General features: G+C 52.6%; 1 protein-coding gene across 3 annotated transcripts in view; it reads right to left on the bottom strand.

Moving 5' to 3' along the window:
• The window catches only part of AP3B2 (adaptor related protein complex 3 subunit beta 2), a 36,273-nt gene that overhangs the window by 10,482 nt on the left and 7,151 nt on the right, over positions 1-18,640 (bottom strand). For 2 of the 3 annotated variants that reach the window (XM_084869055.1, XM_084869054.1), the window contains 12 exons: positions 9,084-9,159; positions 8,283-8,357; positions 7,912-8,007; positions 6,484-6,644; positions 5,179-5,245; positions 4,883-5,065; positions 4,521-4,804; positions 3,947-4,001; positions 3,566-3,637; positions 2,127-2,189; positions 1,710-1,842; positions 1,345-1,454 (listed from right to left, as the gene is read on the bottom strand). In XM_084869055.1, the coding sequence (XP_084725181.1) occupies positions 1,345-1,454; positions 1,710-1,842; positions 2,127-2,189; positions 3,566-3,637; positions 3,947-4,001; positions 4,521-4,804; positions 4,883-5,065; positions 5,179-5,245; positions 6,484-6,644; positions 7,912-8,007; positions 8,283-8,357; positions 9,084-9,140 (1,356 nt within the window). In that variant the 5' untranslated portion in view covers positions 9,141-9,159. Of the gene's footprint in view, positions 1-1,344; positions 1,455-1,709; positions 1,843-2,126; positions 2,190-3,565; positions 3,638-3,946; positions 4,002-4,520; positions 4,805-4,882; positions 5,066-5,178; positions 5,246-6,483; positions 6,645-7,911; positions 8,008-8,282; positions 8,358-9,083; positions 9,160-12,393; positions 13,281-18,640 lie in introns of those variants that run through there. The other variant, XM_084869053.1, reaches the window with a different exon arrangement.

Here is an 18,640-nt window from a genome sequence, read left to right on the forward strand (position 1 = left end):
GGTTCAATTCCCGGTCAAGGGCACATGCCTGGGTTGTGGCTCGATCCCCAGGGTGGGGTGTGCAGGAGACAGCCAATCAAATGACTCTCTCATCACTGTTGTTTCTGTCTCCCTCTCCCTTCTCTGAAATCAATAAAATTATATATATTTTTTAAAAGGTGGGCGTTTCCTGGGCAGCATAGCCCTTCTTCCCTGGGGTTCCACTGGCTTCTTTTCTTTTTAAAATACATTTTTATTGATTTCAGAGAGGAAGGGAAAGAGGGAGAGAGATAGAAACATCAATGATGAGTGAGAATCACGGATCAGCTGCCTCCTACACGCCCCACACTGGGGATCGAGCCCGAAAGCCGGGCATGTGCCCTGACTGGGAATTGAACCTGGGACCCTTCAGTCCTCAGGATGATGCTCTATACACTGAACCATACTGGTCAGGCTCACTGGCTTCTTCAAGCCCTAATGTCAGTCCAGGTTTTAAAGACTGATTTCCTGGATCCGTTATGTCCTCAATGCTTTTGCTCTGTGTCACTCTTCCTGAATCTCCAGGACACCTTGTTTCAAAGTTTCGACTTGCCAGGAAAACACAGGACCTGTCAATCAGCCACCCCTGGCGAGAGGGCTGGAGAAAACACGAAAGGGGTGCTCAGTGAGGGATCCCCAAGGGGAAGGTGAATCTTGGGCAGCAAGGTCAGAGTCACATGACCCCAGCTTTCCCCTCCGGGGGGCGGGGGAGAGAGAGAGAGAGAGAGAGAGAGAGAGAGAGAGAGAGAGAGAGAGAGAGAGAGAGAGAGAGAGAGAGGGAGAAAGAAAGAAGGAAAGAAAGAAAGAAAGAAAGAAAAGGAGGGGGGAGAAAGAGAGGAAGGAAGGAAGGAAGGAAGGAAGGAAGGAAGGAAGGAAGGAAGGAAGGAAGGAAGGAAGAAAGAAAGAAAGAAAGAAAGAAAGAAAGAAAGAAAGAAAGAAAGAAAGAAAGAAAGAAAGAAAGGCCGAAGCCGGTTTGGCTCAGTGGTAGAGCGTCAGTCTGCAGACTGAAAGGTCCAGGTTCGATTCCGGTCAAGGGCATGTACATTGGTTGCGGGCACATCCCCGGTAGGGGGTGTGCAAGAGGCAGCTGGTCGATGTTTCTCTCTCATCGACGTTTCTAGCTCTCTATCTCTCTCCCTTCCTCTCTGTAAAAAATCAATAAAATATATTTTTAAAAAAAAGAAAGAAAGAAAGAAAGACCTATTAGAGCCAGTGTGGGAGGACTGGAGGCTGATTTTGTGAATTCTAGGGGCTTAGGATCAGGGAAGGACGCAGGGGTGGGTAAGGTGGGGAGCGGAGGGGACGCGGCGTCACTGCCGCCCGCACCTGGATGTTGTCCGTGAGCTTCGCCAGGTGCTTGATGATCTCCCCGTGCTGCGCCGGCTGCATCTGCAGCAGCTTCTTAATGACGACCACCGACTCCGCCACCACCAGCTCTGCGGGACGGGAGAGCCGGATGGACAGGTGGACAGACCCTGCAGCGCCCCAGACCCCGGCTCTCTTCTCCTCCCCCCCTGCACTCCTCCGGGGGCCCTGAGAGACGCAGGGACACCTGGAGCGAGGCGGACAGACGGACGGGCACACCTGGTGCCTGGACAGACAGGTGGATGGATACCCACGGGGGGCCGCGGGACCTGCGGGCAGACACACCCGCCGGTCATAAACGCCAGACGCCCGGACGGAGCACTGACCGTCGCGGTTGGACAGCAGCTGCACCAGGCCGTTGAGGCAGGTGTCGCGGACCCGGCCGATGTTGGTGGCGCAGCGTCCGATGGCCTGGATCGTGGCCGCCACGAAGTCCTTGTCCATGCTGCGGATGTAGGTCTGCGGGACATCGGCGACGGGGTGACCCCTCAGGGGCCCTGTCGCCCCTCGTTCAGTGACTCCTCGCGCCGGAGACTCAATTCCGGGAGGGGAAGTGGCACCCTCACCAGCTGCCCAGGGATTCCCTGGTCTCATCGGGAAAGAACCTAAGATACGTAACCACCGTTTCTCCACTCGGGCCCCTTAAGAGACAGACGGTCGGCCCCACAGGGCGACTCGCACTGCACGGGAGCTGCGGGCCGCTCACCGGGGGGCCCCTGGATGGGACGGGCCCCAGCCCGTACCTGGAATTCCCGCAGGACCGTGGGGATGTTGGTCTCGTTGGCCAGGTTGGTCAGCACTTCCAGCTGCAGGAAAGGCAGAGAGCGGGCAGGTCCTGTGCTGTCACACCAGACACCTCCTACCCACCAGCAAACCCTCCTCGGGCAGCCCCCGGCATCCTGAGACTGGCCAGGGAGCTGACGGGTCAGAAGCCTGTCCTCGCCGAAACCGGTTTGGCTCAAAGGACACAGAGCATCGGCTTGGGGACTGAAAGGTCCCGGGTTCGATTCCGGTCAAGGGCATGTACCTTGGTTGCGGGCATATCCCCAGTAGGGGGTGTGCAAGAGGCAGCTGATTGATGACTCTCTCTCATCGATGTTTCTAACTCTCTCTCTCCCTTCTTCTCTGTACAAAATCAATAAAATATATTTTTTAAAAAAATCCTGTCATCACTGCATGAGAACCTTTTTTGCCTCTTAAACGGAGTCCCTGACAGATGCACTGACAGCCTGAGCATGTCACCTCGCCCCCTCCATTGAAAACGGAAAGCCTGCCCTAGCCGGTGTGGTTCAGTGGATAGAGCGTCGGCCTGGGGACCAAAGGGTCCCGGGTGTGATTCTGGTCAAGGGCTTGTACTTTGGTTGCAGGCTCCTCCCCGGCCCGGGCCCTGGTCAGGGTGTGTGCAGGAGGCAACCAATGGATGTGTTTCTCTCACGTTGATGTTTCTCTCTGTTTTTCCCCTCTCTCTTCCACTCTCTCTAAAAATCAATGGAAAAAAATATCCTCAGGTAAGGATTGAAATAATAATAATAATATTAATAAAGAGCCGGGACCGGTTTGGCTCAATGGATAGAGTGTTGGCTTGGGGACTGAAGGGCCCCGGGTTCAATTCCGGTCAAGGGCATGTACCTTGGTTGCGGGCACATCCCCAGTAGGGGGTGTGCAAGAGGCAGCTAATCGATGACTCTCTCTCATTGATGTTTCTAACTCTCTATCTCTCTCCCTTCCTCTCTGTATAAAATTCAATAAAATATATTTTTAAAAAATAATATTAATAAAGAAAACATAAAGCCCTGGCTGCTTTGGCTCAGTGGATGGAGCGTTGGCCAGCAGATTGAAGGGTCCCGTGTTCAGTTCCAGTCAGGGGCGTGTGTGCCTTGGTTGAGGGCACATCCCCGGTAGGGGGTGTGCAAGAGGCAGCTGGTTGATGTTTCTCTCTCATCGACGTTTCTAGCTCTCTATCTCTCTCCCTTCCTCTCTGTAAAAAAGCAATAAAATATATTTTGAAAACAAACAAAAAAAAAACGGGCAGGTATAGAACAGGTCAAGGCAAAGGTCAGTTCCCTTCCCCATCCCCCCGACATAGGCAGGCGCCCAGGGGGCCACGGTGGATACCTGAGTGGGTCTATGGGGGGGGGGGGCATGGCCAGAGAGGCCACACCCACTTCGGTACGTCACTCACCTTCAGGATCTTGATCTGGGTGGGGTCGGTGGACCGGATGTAGAAGCTCTTCAGGTAGGGCTCGAACATACCCTGGCATGGGAGAGGCAGCCAGGGAGTCAGTCCCCCTCAGCCTCTCTCTGGTCCCCCTTGCCCCTCACTCCTCAGTTTCCCCCTCCTCCCTCTGGATCTGACCGGTCTTTCTTCATGGGCTTTCCTTCCTAAGTGGCCCCCAGGATCCTGCATTTGGGGTCTCCCCTCCCCCACGCCGCACTGCCAAAGCCCTCTCCCAGCCTGCTTTTCCCCAGAGGCCCTGGCGCCATGAGCTCATGGTGCCACGGAAGCCACCCTTGGACTGGACAGGGGAGGGACGGGGAGGGCAGTCCTTGGTTACTTGCTCACCCGGCGCTTGATGGACATGGTGGCCACGTTCTGGAGCACCACGTACTGCACCTCACTGCGGAGGAGGGTCAGAGGTTAAGCGGGGCCCTCGCTGGGGTAAGGGGCAGGGAAGGAAAGTGGACCTTGTGTAGGAAGGAGGAGGGGACCGGTGTGGCCAGGGCACCAGTAAAGAGGAGATGGGCCAGTGTGGGCAGGTAGGAGGTTATGATGGGGCTCATGGCCCAGAAATGAGATGGTCCAGGGCAGGGGTGGCCAGGAGAGTGGGCGGGGCCAGGGCCAGTTGGACTGAACCAGGGCCAGTGTGGGCGTGGCCAGGTAGTGGGCGGAACCATGGCGGGTGTGGGCGGGGCCAGGAAGAGGAATGTGGGCGGGCCCAGGGCGGGAGTGGCCTTGGCTGGGGTGGGCGTGGCCAGGGAGAGGAATGTGGGTGGGGCAGAACCTGTATGGGCGTGGCCAGGGTTGGTATGGGCGGGGCCAGGGGGAGGAATGTGGGCAGGGGCCAGGGCTGGTGTGGGCTTGGCCATGGCCGGTGTGGGAGGGGCCATGGCCGGTGTGGGCGGGGCCAGGGCCGCACCTGTGGCTGCGCAGCAGGCGCACCAGCGCCTTGGCGATGACGCCCACCTCGGCCTTGGGCGCCAGGTGGAAGTAGAGCTGCGCCACGGCCATGACCACGGCGGCGCTGCGGCTCTGCAGCAGCGGCTTCGTGTTGCGCAGCAGCAGCCGGTGGTCGGGGTCCATGACATAGGGCTTCCGGGCGGGCAGCGCCGCGGTGGCCGCCTCCTCGGACCCTGCGCCCTTGGCCTCGTCCTCCTCAGAGCCATAGAAGGCTTTCTCGGGGTTCTCCTCCAGCAGGGATTCCTGCAGGGAGGACGGGGGAGTGGAAGGGGGGCAGGCAACGGGCGTGGGTGGGGTTGGGGGGATGGGGCGGGCACTCACGTTCTGCGTGGGGCTCAGGAACTGCGTGCGCGCGTAGCGGGTGAGCATGCTGATGATGACCACCTGGCCCCACTCCTCCACGTCGATGAGCAGGTTGCAGAGCTTCCGGTAGTTCTTGTGGATCAGGTCGATGCGCTCCGGGCACACCTCCTCGAAGGCCATCACCACGCTGCCCGCCACCAGCTGGGGAGCAGACAAGGAGGAGCGAGAGGGTCATGGGGAGGGAGGGAGGGCCGAAGGGCCTCCTGTCAGGCTCCTTCCCGCCGCCCAGCCAGCCTGTGCACCCCTGGACGCACTGTGGTCTTGTCGGCCAGGAGCTTCTCGATGACCTCGATCAGCTGGTCCTTCTGGTCGGAATCCAAACTGCGGGAGGAAGTGGTGAGAGGGCCCTGCCCCGCCCTTCTCCATCCTTCCCAGCTGCCCCTGCCTCCTCCATCCTTGCCAGCTGCCCCTGCCTTCTCCATCCTTCCCAGCTGCCCCTGCCTCCTCCATCCTTGCCAGCTGCCCCTCCCTTCTCCATCCTTCCCAGCGTCCGCCCAGGCTGTGCTCACCTCCCTCACCCCAACCCTGGTATGAGCGTGCTCCATGGTCCCCCATCTCTGTCAGTTCCCAACACAGGGCCTGCAACCTGGGCATCTGCCCTTGACCTGAATCGAAGCTGGGACCCTTCAGTCCACAGGCAGACTGAGCCAAACGGGCTAGGGCCCCATACTGTCTTAAACCAGCTGAAGAGTAAAAAAAAAAAAAAAAAAAAAAAGGACCGGTTTGGCTCAGTGGATAGAGCGTCGGCCTGCGGACTCAAGGGTCCCAGGTTCGATTCCGGTCAAGGGCATGTACCTTGGTTGCGGGCACATCCCCAGTGGGGGGTGTGCAGGAGGCAGCTGGTCAATGTTTCTCTCTCAATGATGTTTCTAGCTTTCTATCCCTCTCTCTTCCTCTCTGTAAAATACCAATAAAATATATATATATATATATATATTTTTTTTTTTTAAAAAGGAGGGTATGTCTGACCGGCATGGCTCAGTGGTTGCGCGTGGACCTATGAACCAGGAGGTCACAGTTCGATCCCCTTGGGGACACATGCATCCCCAGTGGGGGGCGTGCAGGAGGCAGCCGATCCATGATTCTCTCTTATCCCACTGATGTTTCTATTTCTCCTTCTCCCTTCATCTCTGAAATCAATTTAAAAATAAAAAAATACATTTAAGCCGAAACCGGTTTGGCTCAGTGAATAGAGCGTCGGCTTGGGGACTGAAGGGTCCCGGGTTCGATTCCCGTCAAGGGCATGTACAATACCTTGGTTGCGGGCATATCCCCAGTAGGGGGTGTGTAAGAGGCAGCTGATCGATGACTCTCTCCCATCGATGTTTCTAACTCTATCTCTCTCTCCCTTCCTCTCTGTACAAAATCAATAAAATATATTAAAAATAAATAAATAAATAAATAAATGTAGAAAAGTTCTAATTCTTTTTTTAAAAAAATACATTTTAAATAAAAGCAAAGCAGCATGCAAGACCTGGGACAGGCCAGGGGTGGGGTGGGCTGGGGACTTGGGGACGCCCCCCCCCCCCCCCCGGAGTGGGGGCGGGGCGGGGGCACACCTGTAGAGCTTGGGGATGGCGTGGGCGGCCGTTTTCCGCACGTAGGGCGACATGTCCGAGGCGGCCTCCTTGATGGCCAGCATCATGATGGGCACGATGATGGGCACCCGGATGCTGGAGAGGACGCGGAGGGCGCTGGCGCGGATCAGCTGGTTGGGGTCCTGAGGGCGGGGGGGGGGGGGGGGGGGGGGGCGGGGCAGCGCCGTGAGAGGCCGCCCCCGAGGACCTTGCGCTGCCCCTGGCTACCCCCAGCTTTGGCTTCCTTGCCCCGTTCTGACCCTGGAGGGTGTGCCAGGGTTGGGTACCCGGGTGGGAGGGCGGGGGCACTGCTTGAAGGCATGGACTCTTGGCCCCGGCTGCACAAATCGGACATCTACGCGGGGGTGGCACTGGGCTGCTTCGTTTTTAGGAAGAGGGGAGAACTCTCGGAGCACCTAACGTTCCTACCCTGTGTTTCCCCGAAAATAAGACAGTGTCTTGTATTAATTTTTGCTCCCAAAGATGTGCTAGGTCTTATTTTCAGAGGATGCCTTATTTTTCCATGAAGAATACGGTACACACATTTATTGTTAAATGAAAATAAAGGAAATGTATTGCCTGTATACGGTACGGTAGTATGGTAGTTGTCAACACAAACCAGACACACTGTGAATCCTACAGCATCAAGAACTTACTCATTGATTCAATGACAATCATGGCATCATCTTCTGGAACATCATCCTAACAATCCAATTCCTGAATTTCCTGGTGAATTTCTTGTGACTTTATTTCTTTCAGAATCAGTGGACCAAATCTCTCGTGTTTAGCAATAGCATTCTGAGACAGAGCCTGGGGGGGGGGGGGGCGCCTTATTTTCGGGGGGGGGGTGCCTTATATTTCACTCAGAAGGAAACCTGTAAGTAGGTCTTATTTTCGGAGGATGTCTTATTTTCGGGGAAACACGGTACACGGCCCCTGTTCCTCAGTTCCCTTGTGCTCATGCAGAGGTCACCTATGTTCCTACACAGCCCCTGTTCCTATGACAATCATGGCATCATCTTCTGGAACATCATCATAACAATCCAATTCCTGAATTTCCTGGTGAATTTCTTGTGACTCCATTTCCTTCTGAGTGAATTGTAAGGCGTCCCCCCGAAAATAAGGCCCCCCCTAGGATCTGTCTCAGAATGCTATTGCTAAACATGAGAGATTTGGTCCACTGATTCTGAAACACAAGTTCCCTTGTGTTTATGCAGAGGCCACCTATCCTCCTACACGGCCCCTGTTCCTCAGTTCCCTTGTGCTCATGCAGAGGCCGCTCCCAGCAAATGCAAGCTGCTCTCCCTTCTAAGAGTCTGTTCCTTCCATGCCTCTCCCCAACAAACCTCTCCTCCAACGCAGCACCATCGGGGCCCCGCCCCATGGAAGCACGCACACCCAGGCACTGACCTTGAGGCCGCGCTGGAAGGTGGAGATGGACAGCAGGGCCAGATCTTGCTGCTCCTCGGCGTAACGCACCAGGTACACGTACACCAGCTTCTTCACCTGGGGGGTGGGGGGTGAGTTTCCAGCGGGGACTGGCCCCCTACCCCGGGGATGTCCTCACCCCGGCGGGCTGCGGTCCTCGGGGACAGATCCCCCCGTGGGGAAGAGCATCCCTGGGGTGCTGCCCACCCACCTTCCCTCTGGCCCACATCTAGTTCAGAGGCTTGTGGACGGGACCAGGGACATTTCTGAGCAGGGCAGGCCCCCCCGGGGGGCTGGAGGGCCGCCTCCCTCACCCCAGACCAGCAGGAGCCCTCGTGTTGGGGAGCGCTCACCTCGATGTTCTTACAGGCCACGTTCTTCACCACCGCGGGAAACAGGTCTGAGGCGTTCTTCCCCCGGGCGATCATCTGGATGGGGAGGTCAAGGTCAGGAGGAGGAGGAGGAGATGGAGGAGGAGGAGGAGGAGGAGGAGGAGGAGGAGGAGGAGGAGGAGAAGGAGGAGGAGGAGGAGGAGAAGGAGGAGGAAGAAGAGGAGGAGGAGAAAGAGGAGAAGGAAGAGGTGGAAGAGGAGGAGGAGGAGGAGGAGGAGGAAGAGGAGGAGGAGGAAGAGGAGAAGGAAGAGTGGAAGAGGTGGAGAAGGAGGAGGAGGAAAAGGAAGAGGAGGAGGAAAAGGGAGAGAAGGAGGAGGAGGTGGAAAAGGAGGAGAAGAAGAAAGAGGAGGAGGAGGAGGTGGAGGAGGAGAAGGAAGAGGAGGAGGAAAAGGGAGAGAAGGAGGAGGAGGAGGAGGAGGAGGTAGAGGAGGAGAAGGAAGAGGTGGAGGAGGAGAAGGAAGAGGTGGAAAAGAAGGTGGAGGAGGAGGAGGAGGAGGAGGAGGAGAAAGAGTAGGAAGAGGAGAAGAAAGAGGTGGAGGAGGAGGAGGAGGAGGAGGAAGAGGAGAAGGAAGAGGTGGAAAAGAGAAGGAGGAGGAGCAGGAGCAGCAGGAGGAGGAGGAGGAGGAGGAGGAAGAGGGAGGGGGCCAGCACTTAAACGAAGATGGTCCGGAGATGGACATGCTCTTTGACCCCAGGCCCCTTCCCCAAGGAAGACCCCCTTTTGTTCTCTCCCCCTCCCCCCCCACCCCCCGCCACCCTTACCGCCACGATCCTCTTCATGGCCTCCAGCTTGAGGGAGTCCTTGTTGCTGTCCAGCATCTCCTTCAGGTCATCGTGCCTGGCGGGAGGCACAGGGAGTCAGCGGAGGCCACAGGGCGGGGGTGGGGCTGCTAATCCGGAGGGTCCAGGCAGAAAGAAGGGGTGTGGGTGGGGCTGGCTCAGGCAGGACCCCGTCAGAGGGGGAGGGGAATGCATGTGGGTCAGACAGCGATATGGGTTGGACTGTGTCCCACTCCAAAAAAAGAGATGTTGAGTCCTAGCCAGTGTCGCTCAGTGGATAGAGTGCCAACCTGTGGACCAAAGGATCCCGGGTTCGATTCCGTCAGGGGCATGTACCTTGGCTGCAGGTTCTTCCCTGCCCCGAGCCCTGGTCGGGCTCATGCGGGAGGCAACCAATCAGTGTGTTCCTCTCACATCGATGTTTCCCTCTGTCTCTCCCTCTCTCTTCCATTCTCCCTAAATGTCAAATATTCGCGAGAGGATTAACAACAAACAAAAACAGACATGCTGAAGTTGTAATTCCTGAGCCCCAGAAGGTGACTTTATTTGCCGTTTTAACTAGTAGTTAGGATGAGGTCATACCGGAGTAGGGTGGGACCAGCGCTCTTATAATAAGACTAGAGGCCCAGTGCATGAAATTTGTGCATGGGGGGAGGGGGATTTACCTCAGCCCAGCCTGCACCCTCTCCAACCCAGGGCCCCTCCGGGATCGGGCCTAAACCAGCAGTAAGACATCCCTCTCACAATCTAGGACCGCTGGGTCACCTGCCTGCCTGCCTGATCACCCCTAACTGCCCCCGCTGCCTGCCTGGTTGCCCCAACTGCTCTCCCCTGCTGGCCTGGTTGCCCCTAAGTGCCCCCCCCTCTGACCTGGTCATCCCTTTCTGCCCACCCCCGTACCCCCCACCAGCCTGGTCACCCCATGCAGCCTACTGTTTGGTCATCCGCCTGGTTGTTTCGGTGGTAACGGCCCAGGGCTTTTATATATTAGGATGGCCCAGGTGAGGGAAGAGCCTGCAACCGAGGTACATGCCCTTGACCAGAATCAAACCCAGGACCCTTCAGTCCGCAGGCTGATTCTCTATTTCCCGGGAGACAAACCCGCTAGGGCTTTATTAACATTCTTAACTTCAAAAAGAAGCAATAAGAACTTATTCATTCATTCATTCACTCACCATTCAACAAATACTTTGTTGCTAGGCTGCCCTGTGAGCATAGAGACTGAAACCTGGGGCTCTGATCCACAGGCCGACTCTCTAACCACTGAGCAAAACCGGCTAGGGCCTATTAGAGATTCCTGATGATGCATTTAGGCTTCTAAGTTCAGCTGCATCAGCCTCAAGAGATCCTGGGCCCTCCTGGGGAGCCAGGTGGGTGCCCGTGCTGATAGATCCTCCCTTCCTCCAGTTCAGTGATTCCCAAAGTGGTCTATATCGACCCCCAGGGGTCTATGACAACCTGCAAGGGGTCTACGTCAGCGAAAAAAAAATTTGGGGGTCCATGAAATGAAAATGGGGGTCCATGATAGTGGATCTCAACATACACTGATAGTACCTATTTACTTACTCATATTATCTTATAAAAACATATAAATTATTTATAAAAGTACCTATGAAGTAAAAAATTTATTATATATGTTTATAAAATTGTGTAAGTTGTAGGATAAAAACCTGCACATAATGATATACCAGTATCATCTTGTTACAAGCATACGCGCAGTAAACATTCTTGCCAATTTTTGTCTCAAAGCTTCGCGAACTTGCACCGACTTGTTCAATTCGTCACTCTATAAATATGAATGTGAGAAAAATACGTTCATTCGTTTCCTGAATCTTGAATAGGAAAGTGCTGAGAAAATATTTAAAAAATATATAAACTGGTAGTTTATCATACAAATTATAGTGAATCAGTGTTATTTTGTTTGAGAATGCCGGAGAAAAGTAGGTACATTATTTTTTATTACATTTTAACACTAAACTTCACTACAGTTAGAAATTTACAAAAAAATCAATATCAGGTAAGTAGGGGGTCTACCCAAAACCGAAAAACATGGCAAGGGGTCTACGGCACAAACAAGTTTGGGAACCTCTGCTCCAGTTGATGGACAGACATAAACCCCACCTGTGGCCAGGCATTCCTGAGCTCTGAACCACCAATCAACACCTGCCAAATACCCTAAGCCGCCCCACCCCCCACCCCATTCCTAAGTCCCTAGGTCCCTAATCACCAATCAGTGTGTGTGCTGAGTGCCCTAAGCCCCGCCCCCTATCCTTAAAGGTGCTTGTACGCCCGTCCCGTTGCTGGCTCTCTTCCGCCCCTCTCCGTGGAAGCAGCCAGCAGGGGTACCCTTCCCTCCAATAAAGCCTGTGTGTGTCCTGCCATCCCGGGCTCCGGCTACCTTCTCTATCTAATCTATCACTTGCTTGTCACCCCTGGGAGTAGGGAGGTTGGAGATTTCTTTAAAACTGGGTGTTCTCTAGAGCAGAGCGCTCCTCACACCCAGGTGTCCTCGCCGCACCCACAGATGCCACAGGCACTTGTCAGAGGCACCCCCCGCCCCCCAGGCCTGCGCTGGGGCACCCACACCACTCCCACCCACCCAGCTTGCTACACACACTCCAGGCCCCTGAAGGTCCCAGGCCCTGGGCCACGGAGAACTAAAGGGTGGTGGCAGGGGGGAGGCAGGAACCACTGGGTGTAGGCAGGAGCGCAGGCAGACAGGACTGTCAGATGTCACCAACATACACAGGCCCTCGTCCTCACTCTCACCAGCGACTGCTCCCCAGAGGGAGGGGACGGGAGGAGCACAGCGGCTCCGAGGCCCTGAAACCTTACCCTCCGAGGTCAGATCCCCTTACATCACTCCCTGACCTGACCCCTCCTCTGGCCGGAGGGACTCTCTGGGGTGAAGCAAGCATCTGAGGCCAGTCATGCTCCCCGCTCACCCACATGTTCCAATTCACAAGCCGGGAAAGGCTGGCCAGACTCTGTCTGAGCTTTATCCTGTCCCTAAACCTCACCTACAGCCCGTTCCAACCAGGGCGTGGGGGAGGGTAAAGGTCAGTATGGGACCTCAACCCTCCATCATTTTACTACCCTCCTCCCCCGCTCAGAATTCTGGGGATTTACGCTCCCGGTCACTTCCTCATATTCAGGCCCCGTGCCCCACCTGGACCCTAAATGCCAGCCCCGTCCTCCTCCCTCTGAGCAGGTGGGACCAACGGGGTCTGGCCTGAGTGGCAGCTGCCCATCCCTGGCCTTCCCGGGTGTGGTCCCCGGGCTTCCTCTGTACCGTAGTGGCTGGCTCGGACTCTGGCCTTGGCCGGGCTCAGGGGACGGTCCTTCCTGGGATGCCTCTGGGGTCGTGTCCTCCTCTGGGGCCTGCAGCCACCGGAGCTCCTCGGGCTGCAGGGCCTGGTACCAGGGCGCGGGCCCGCCCTCCGGGGCCAGCACGGGGCTGGCGGCCTCCTGGTCGGCCCCACCGGCCCCCCGGCCCCCTGTCCTGGCCACAGCCGCCGGGAGCTGCAGGAGCCGCTGCATCGGGACCAGATCCTGCCCTGGGACGGGATGAGCTGGCCGGGGAGGTGGGGACGCCTGTCGCTGCACCAGACGGCCCGCCCCCGAAACTCAGAAACCGGACACTGGCGGGGAGAGAGGCTCTGGTTTCCTCTCTGCCGCTCGGAGACAAGGACCGAGGGGAGGGGAGGAGACTGGGCACCGAGCCAGCCTCAATCTCTGAGCTGGAGGCCAGAGGTCCGGGGAGCTGGTGCGGAGGGAGGTGGAGGGGTGCCCTCCCCAGCTCCATCACACCCCAGGGGGGACCTCTGCCCCCCCAGGACTGCTCTTCTCTCTCTCCTCCCCTTCTTACTCTGACCCAACTTTTTTTTTGTTAATCCTCACTCGAGGATATTTCCCCACTGATTTTTAGAGAGAGTGGAAAGGAGGGAAAGAGCTAGAGAGAAACATCGATGTGCGAGAGACACAACAACTGGTTGCCTCCTGCATGCGCCCCCATGAGGGCTAGGGATCAAACCTGCCACCGAGGTACATGCCTTTGACCAGAATCAAATCGGGACCTTTCAGTCTGCAGGCCAAGGCTCTATGGACTGAGCCAAACCGGCTAGGGCTTCTTGCCTCTTCTATTTTTAAAAAAATTTATTTAATATATTTTATTGATTTTTTACAGAGAGGAAGAGAGAGGGATAGAGAGAAACATCGATGAGAGAGGAAAATCATCAATCAGCTGCCTCCTGCACACCCCCTACTGGGGATGTGCCTGCAACCAAGGTATAAGCCCTTGACCGGAATCGAACCTGGGACCTTTCAGTCCGCAGGCCAATGCTCTAACCACTGAGCTAAGTCGATTTCGGCTTCTTGCCTCTTCTTATCTCACCTCCTGCCCTATCTGGCTGAGGCCTCCCAGGTCATCCCTCCGCCTGCTCACTCAAACCCTCGCCCTCTGGTCCTCGCTGTCTCTACCCTGGCTTTATTCCCTGTTAATTAATTTCAAATGCCCTTAACCTTCCTCAAGTTCCCACCCTCACCTCTGCCTTTGATAAAATCCCTCGCGGCTCCCAACATCTATGCTCTCCTTCCCGCCCCCCCCCCCCCCCCCCCGCCAGGAAGAGCTGATCTGCCTTAAAGCCAGGCCACTCCTCCCACTCAGCTCTAGAAACACACCCCCCCCCCCCGCCCCTCCATCACCTAAGTACCCTGTTTCCCCGAAAATAAGACAGTGTCTTGCATAAATTTTTGCTCCCAAAGACGCGCTAGGTCTTATTTTCAGGGGATGCCTTATTTTTCCATGAAGAAGAATACGGTACACATTTATTGTTAAATGAAAATAAAGGAAATGTATCACCTGTATACGGTACGGTAGTACGGTAGTTGTCAACACAAACCAGACAGACTGAGAATCCTACAGCATCAAGAATGTACTCATTTATTCAATGACAATCATGTCATCATCTTCTGGAACATCATCCTAACAATCCAATTCCTGAACTTCCTGGTGAATTTCTTGTGACTCCATTTCTTTCGGAATCAGTGGACCAAATCTCTCATGTTTAGCCTGGGGGGGGGGGCTTATTTTCGGGGGGATGCCTTCTATTTCACTCAGAAGGAAACCTGTAAGTAGGTCTTATTTTTGGAGGATGTCTTATTTTTGGGGAAACACGGTATTTGTGCCTCCTTCCATTCCCTCCAGCTTCTCCCGCTCTCCTGGCCCTTTCCCACCTGCAGCTAAACTTGCTCTAGGCGCTCCCATCCTAATAATAAAAAAACAAAAAACAAAAATAAAACAGACTATGGAAAACAGTATAGAATTTCCTCAAAAAAGTAAGAATGGAACTTCCGTTGGACCCAGTGATCCCACTTCTGGGATATATCCTAAAAAGCCCAAATCACCAGTCAGAAAGAATGTATGTACCCCTATGCTCATAGCAGAGTTATGTACGATAGCTAAGCTTTGGAAACGGCCCAGTGCCCATCAGCAGACCAATAGATAAAAACGCTGTGGGACATTTGCACTGAGGAATACTATGCAGCTGTAAAAAAAAGAGGGCTCTTGCAGAAACCGGTTTGGCTCAGTGGATAGAGTGTCGGCCTGCAGACTGAAGGGTCCCAGGTTCGAATCCGGTCAAGGTCATGTACCTTGGTTGCAGGCACATCTCTGGTGGGGCGTGTGCAGGAGGCAGCTGGTCGATGTCTCTCTCTCATCCATGTTTCTAGCTCTCTATCCCTCTCTCTTCCTCTCTGTAAAAAATCAATGAAATATATTTAAAAAAAAAAAAAAAGAGGACTCTCTTACCCTTTGGGACAGCATGGAGGGACCTAGAAAACATTACGCTAAGTGAAATAAGCCCAACTGAGAAAGCCACATATCACATGACCTCACTTATATGTGGGATCTAATGGACAAAACGAACTGACCAAAAGCTCTTCAGCTCTTAAAGGTGTACCGGTTAATAATGAGGATTTTTTTTTCAATATATGGAGTTACACAAATGTTAATATATATTCAATTTGATATGTATGTCAACACAACAAAATTGATAGCAAGTTTCAAAACTTCATATGTCAAGTTTTCTGAAGGTGTTAACATCATAGATAATTTGATGCTTAAAAATGTCAAATTTCGCTGAAACCAGTTTGGCTCAGTGGATAGAGCGTTGGTCTTTGGACTGAAGGGTCCCAGGTTCGATTCCGGTCAAGGGCATGTACATTGGTTGCGGGCACATCTCCGGTGGCGGGGGGGTGGGGGGTGTGTGCAGGGGCAGCTGGTCGATGATTCTCTGTTATTGATGTTTCTAACTTTCTATCCCTCTCCCTTCCTCTCTAAAAAAATCAATAAAAAATATATATTTTTTTAAAGTCAAATTTCATGCCAAAAAAAAGAGCATTTGCAGGAGGCTTTAATTACTTTATTTTGGGGGGGAAAAAGTGCTGCTAAAAGTTATCGTATACTTCGGGAAGTTTATGGTGAACATGTTCCATCTCAAGATACTTGTGAACACTGTTTTAAACGCTTCAAAAGTGATGATTTTTATGTGAAAGCCAAAGAATGTCCAGGTCAACTGAAAAAGTTTGAAGACCAGCAATTACAAGCATTATTGGTGGAAGATGTGTGTCAAACTCAAAAGCAACTTGCAGAAAAATTAAGCATTGCTCAGCAAACAATTTCCCATTGTTTACAAGCCATGGGAAAGATTTTAAAGGAAGGAAAATGGTGCTACATCAACTGATTTCCAAAGACAAATGGAAAACCAGAAAGTCATCAGTAAAATGTTGCTTCAACAGCACGAAAGAAAGTCTTTTTTTGTATTGAAACTGTGACTGGCAATTGCAAGTGGATTTATTTTGAGAATCCCAAACGCACAAAATCATGGGTTGATCCAGGTCAACCATCAATATCGAATGCAAGGCCAAATCGCTTTGGAAAGAAGACAATGCTCTGCATTTGGTGGGATCAGGAAGGTGTGGTGTATTATGAGCTTCTAAAACCAGGTGAAACCGTTAATACTGATTGCTACCGACAACAAATAATCAATTTGAATCACGCTTTGATCGTGAAACAACCAGAATGGGCCAGAAGACACGGCAAAATAATTTTGCTTCATGATAACACACCATCACACACTTCAAAACCAGTTAAAGACACGTTAAAAGATCTTGCCTGGGAAGTTTTAACCCACCCACTGTATTCACCAGACCTTGCTCCTTCAGATGACCACTTATTTCTATCGATGGCACACGCACTTTCTGAGCAGCACTTCAAAACGTACAAAGAAGTGGAAAATTGGGTCTCTGAATGGTCTGCCTCAAAACAAGAAAAGTTCTATTGGGACGGTACCCACAAATTACCTGACAGATGGAGGCAATGTGTAGCTAGTGATGGACATTACTTTGAATAAAGCACTTCTGATGTTTCTCTTGAAATTGTCATGCCTTCTTGGATTACAAAATTTGCATTATTAACCGGTATACCTGAAAGCAGGGAGGTATGAACAAAATGACATATCTCAATGTAGGGTTGGGGGGATGAGAAGAGACAAACCAAAGAACTTATATATTTAAATACAAGGCCATGGACAGGGGCAATAGGGTAGAAAAGACCTGAAGGAATGGGTAGAGGCTGGGAGGAGGGAGAAAATGGGGCAGGGGGGGGGGGGGAAAGAATGGGAAACATCAGTAATATTATCAACAATAAAAAATACATTAAAAAATAAAGGACAAACTTCCCTGAACCTGCCAGAAACTCTTTTCCTCCTTCTCCTTTCCACTCAAACTTCTTTTTTTTTTTTTTTAAATTACATTTTTATTGATTTCAGAGAGGAAGGGAGACGAAGAGAAAGGGAGAAACATCAATGATGAGAATCACTGATCGGCTGCCTCCTGCATGCCCCCTACTGGGGATTGAGCCCACAACCAGGCATGTGCCCTGACCAGGCATCAAACCGTAACTTCCTGATTCACAGTTCGATGCTCAACCACAGAACCATGCCGGCCACACCATTCAAACTTCTTGAGAGCAAAGTTCCCATTCACTGTGTTTTATTCATTCAGCTGCTATTCACTTATCTATCACTTTAATCTGGCTTTAGATGCCGATTAGAAGTTAGGACTGAGCCGAAACCGGTTTGGCTTAGTGGATAGAGCATGGGCCTGTGGACTGAAAGGTCCCAGGTTCGATTCCGGTCAAGGACATGTACCTTGGTTGCGGGCACATCCCCAGTGGGAGGTGTGCAGGAGGCAGCTAATCAATGATTCTCTCTCATGGATGTTTCTAACTCTCTATCCCTCTCTCTTCCCCTCTGTGAAAAATCAATAAAATATATTATTAAAAAAAAAGAAGAAGAAGTTAGGACTGAGAAGTCATGATGTCTGCAGCTTTCGTGATTCAGCTAAAAACCAGTATGACTCGGTGGCTGGACAACGTGAATAAGGCCCAATGTCAACTATGGTTGAATCGAGGTGAAGGGTGTACACATTCCTGCATTACTCATTCAGCTTATCGGTAGGTTGGTTGTGGGCATTTAAAATGTTCATAATAGGGTGTTGGGGGAGGGGAGAGAGGAACGATCTAGCTCTTCCTCTGACTTTGCCAGAGCTGGTCTCCCAGGGCATGAGGTGGGGAGTGAAGCAAGGAGGGGTTGACCTGCTCTTTGTCAAGCCAAGGGTCACACATCTCTGTCCTTGTCTGACTTGACCTCAATGGGCACTGACCATACTGGTCACTTCCTTCTTCTTGCTTTATTTTCCTCCCACCTTAAAAAAAAAAAATATATATATATATATATATATATATATATATATATACACACACACATATATATCTATATATCTATATACATTTATATATATATATATATCTTACTGATTTTTTACAGAGAGGAAGGAAGAGGGATAGAGAGCTAGAAACATCGATGAGAGAGAAACATCGATCTGCTGCCTCCTGCATACTTCCTACTGGGGATGTGCCCACAACCAAGGTACATGCCCTTGATCGGAATCGAACCCGGGACCTTTCAGTACCCAGGCTCTATCCACTGAGCCAAACTGATTAGGGCCTTCCTACCTTTTTAAAAATATATAGTATATTTTTTCATTGTCTTCAGAAAGGAAGGGAAAGGGAGAGAGAGATAGAGACATCAATGATGAGAGAGAATCATTGATCGGCTGCCTCCTGCACATCGCACCCTGGGGATTGAGCCTGCAACCTGGGCATGTGCCCTGACAGGGAATCCCACAGTGACCTCCTGGTTCATAGGTTGACACTCAACCACTGAGCCACGCCGGCTGGGCCCTCCTGCTTTTTGGTTTACTCTCTGGTCACTCCCAATATCGGTGCCCTAGCTGAACTCATATACCCTCCCTGAGTTAATCTTGACTTCCTTCTGTGGCCACAACACACACACACACACACACACACACACACACACACACACCCCTCCTGGAATGCAAATCCTAATATCCAGCTACCAACTCGACTCCAATGTCTTCCGTTTACAACGTCAGCATGTCCCAAACCGGGCTCAGCA

The sequence above is a fragment of the Pipistrellus hanaki genome (assembly GCF_964339955.1).
Source record: "Pipistrellus hanaki genome assembly, chromosome: 21".
In the NCBI taxonomy this organism is placed as follows: Eukaryota; Metazoa; Chordata; class Mammalia; order Chiroptera; family Vespertilionidae; genus Pipistrellus; species Pipistrellus hanaki.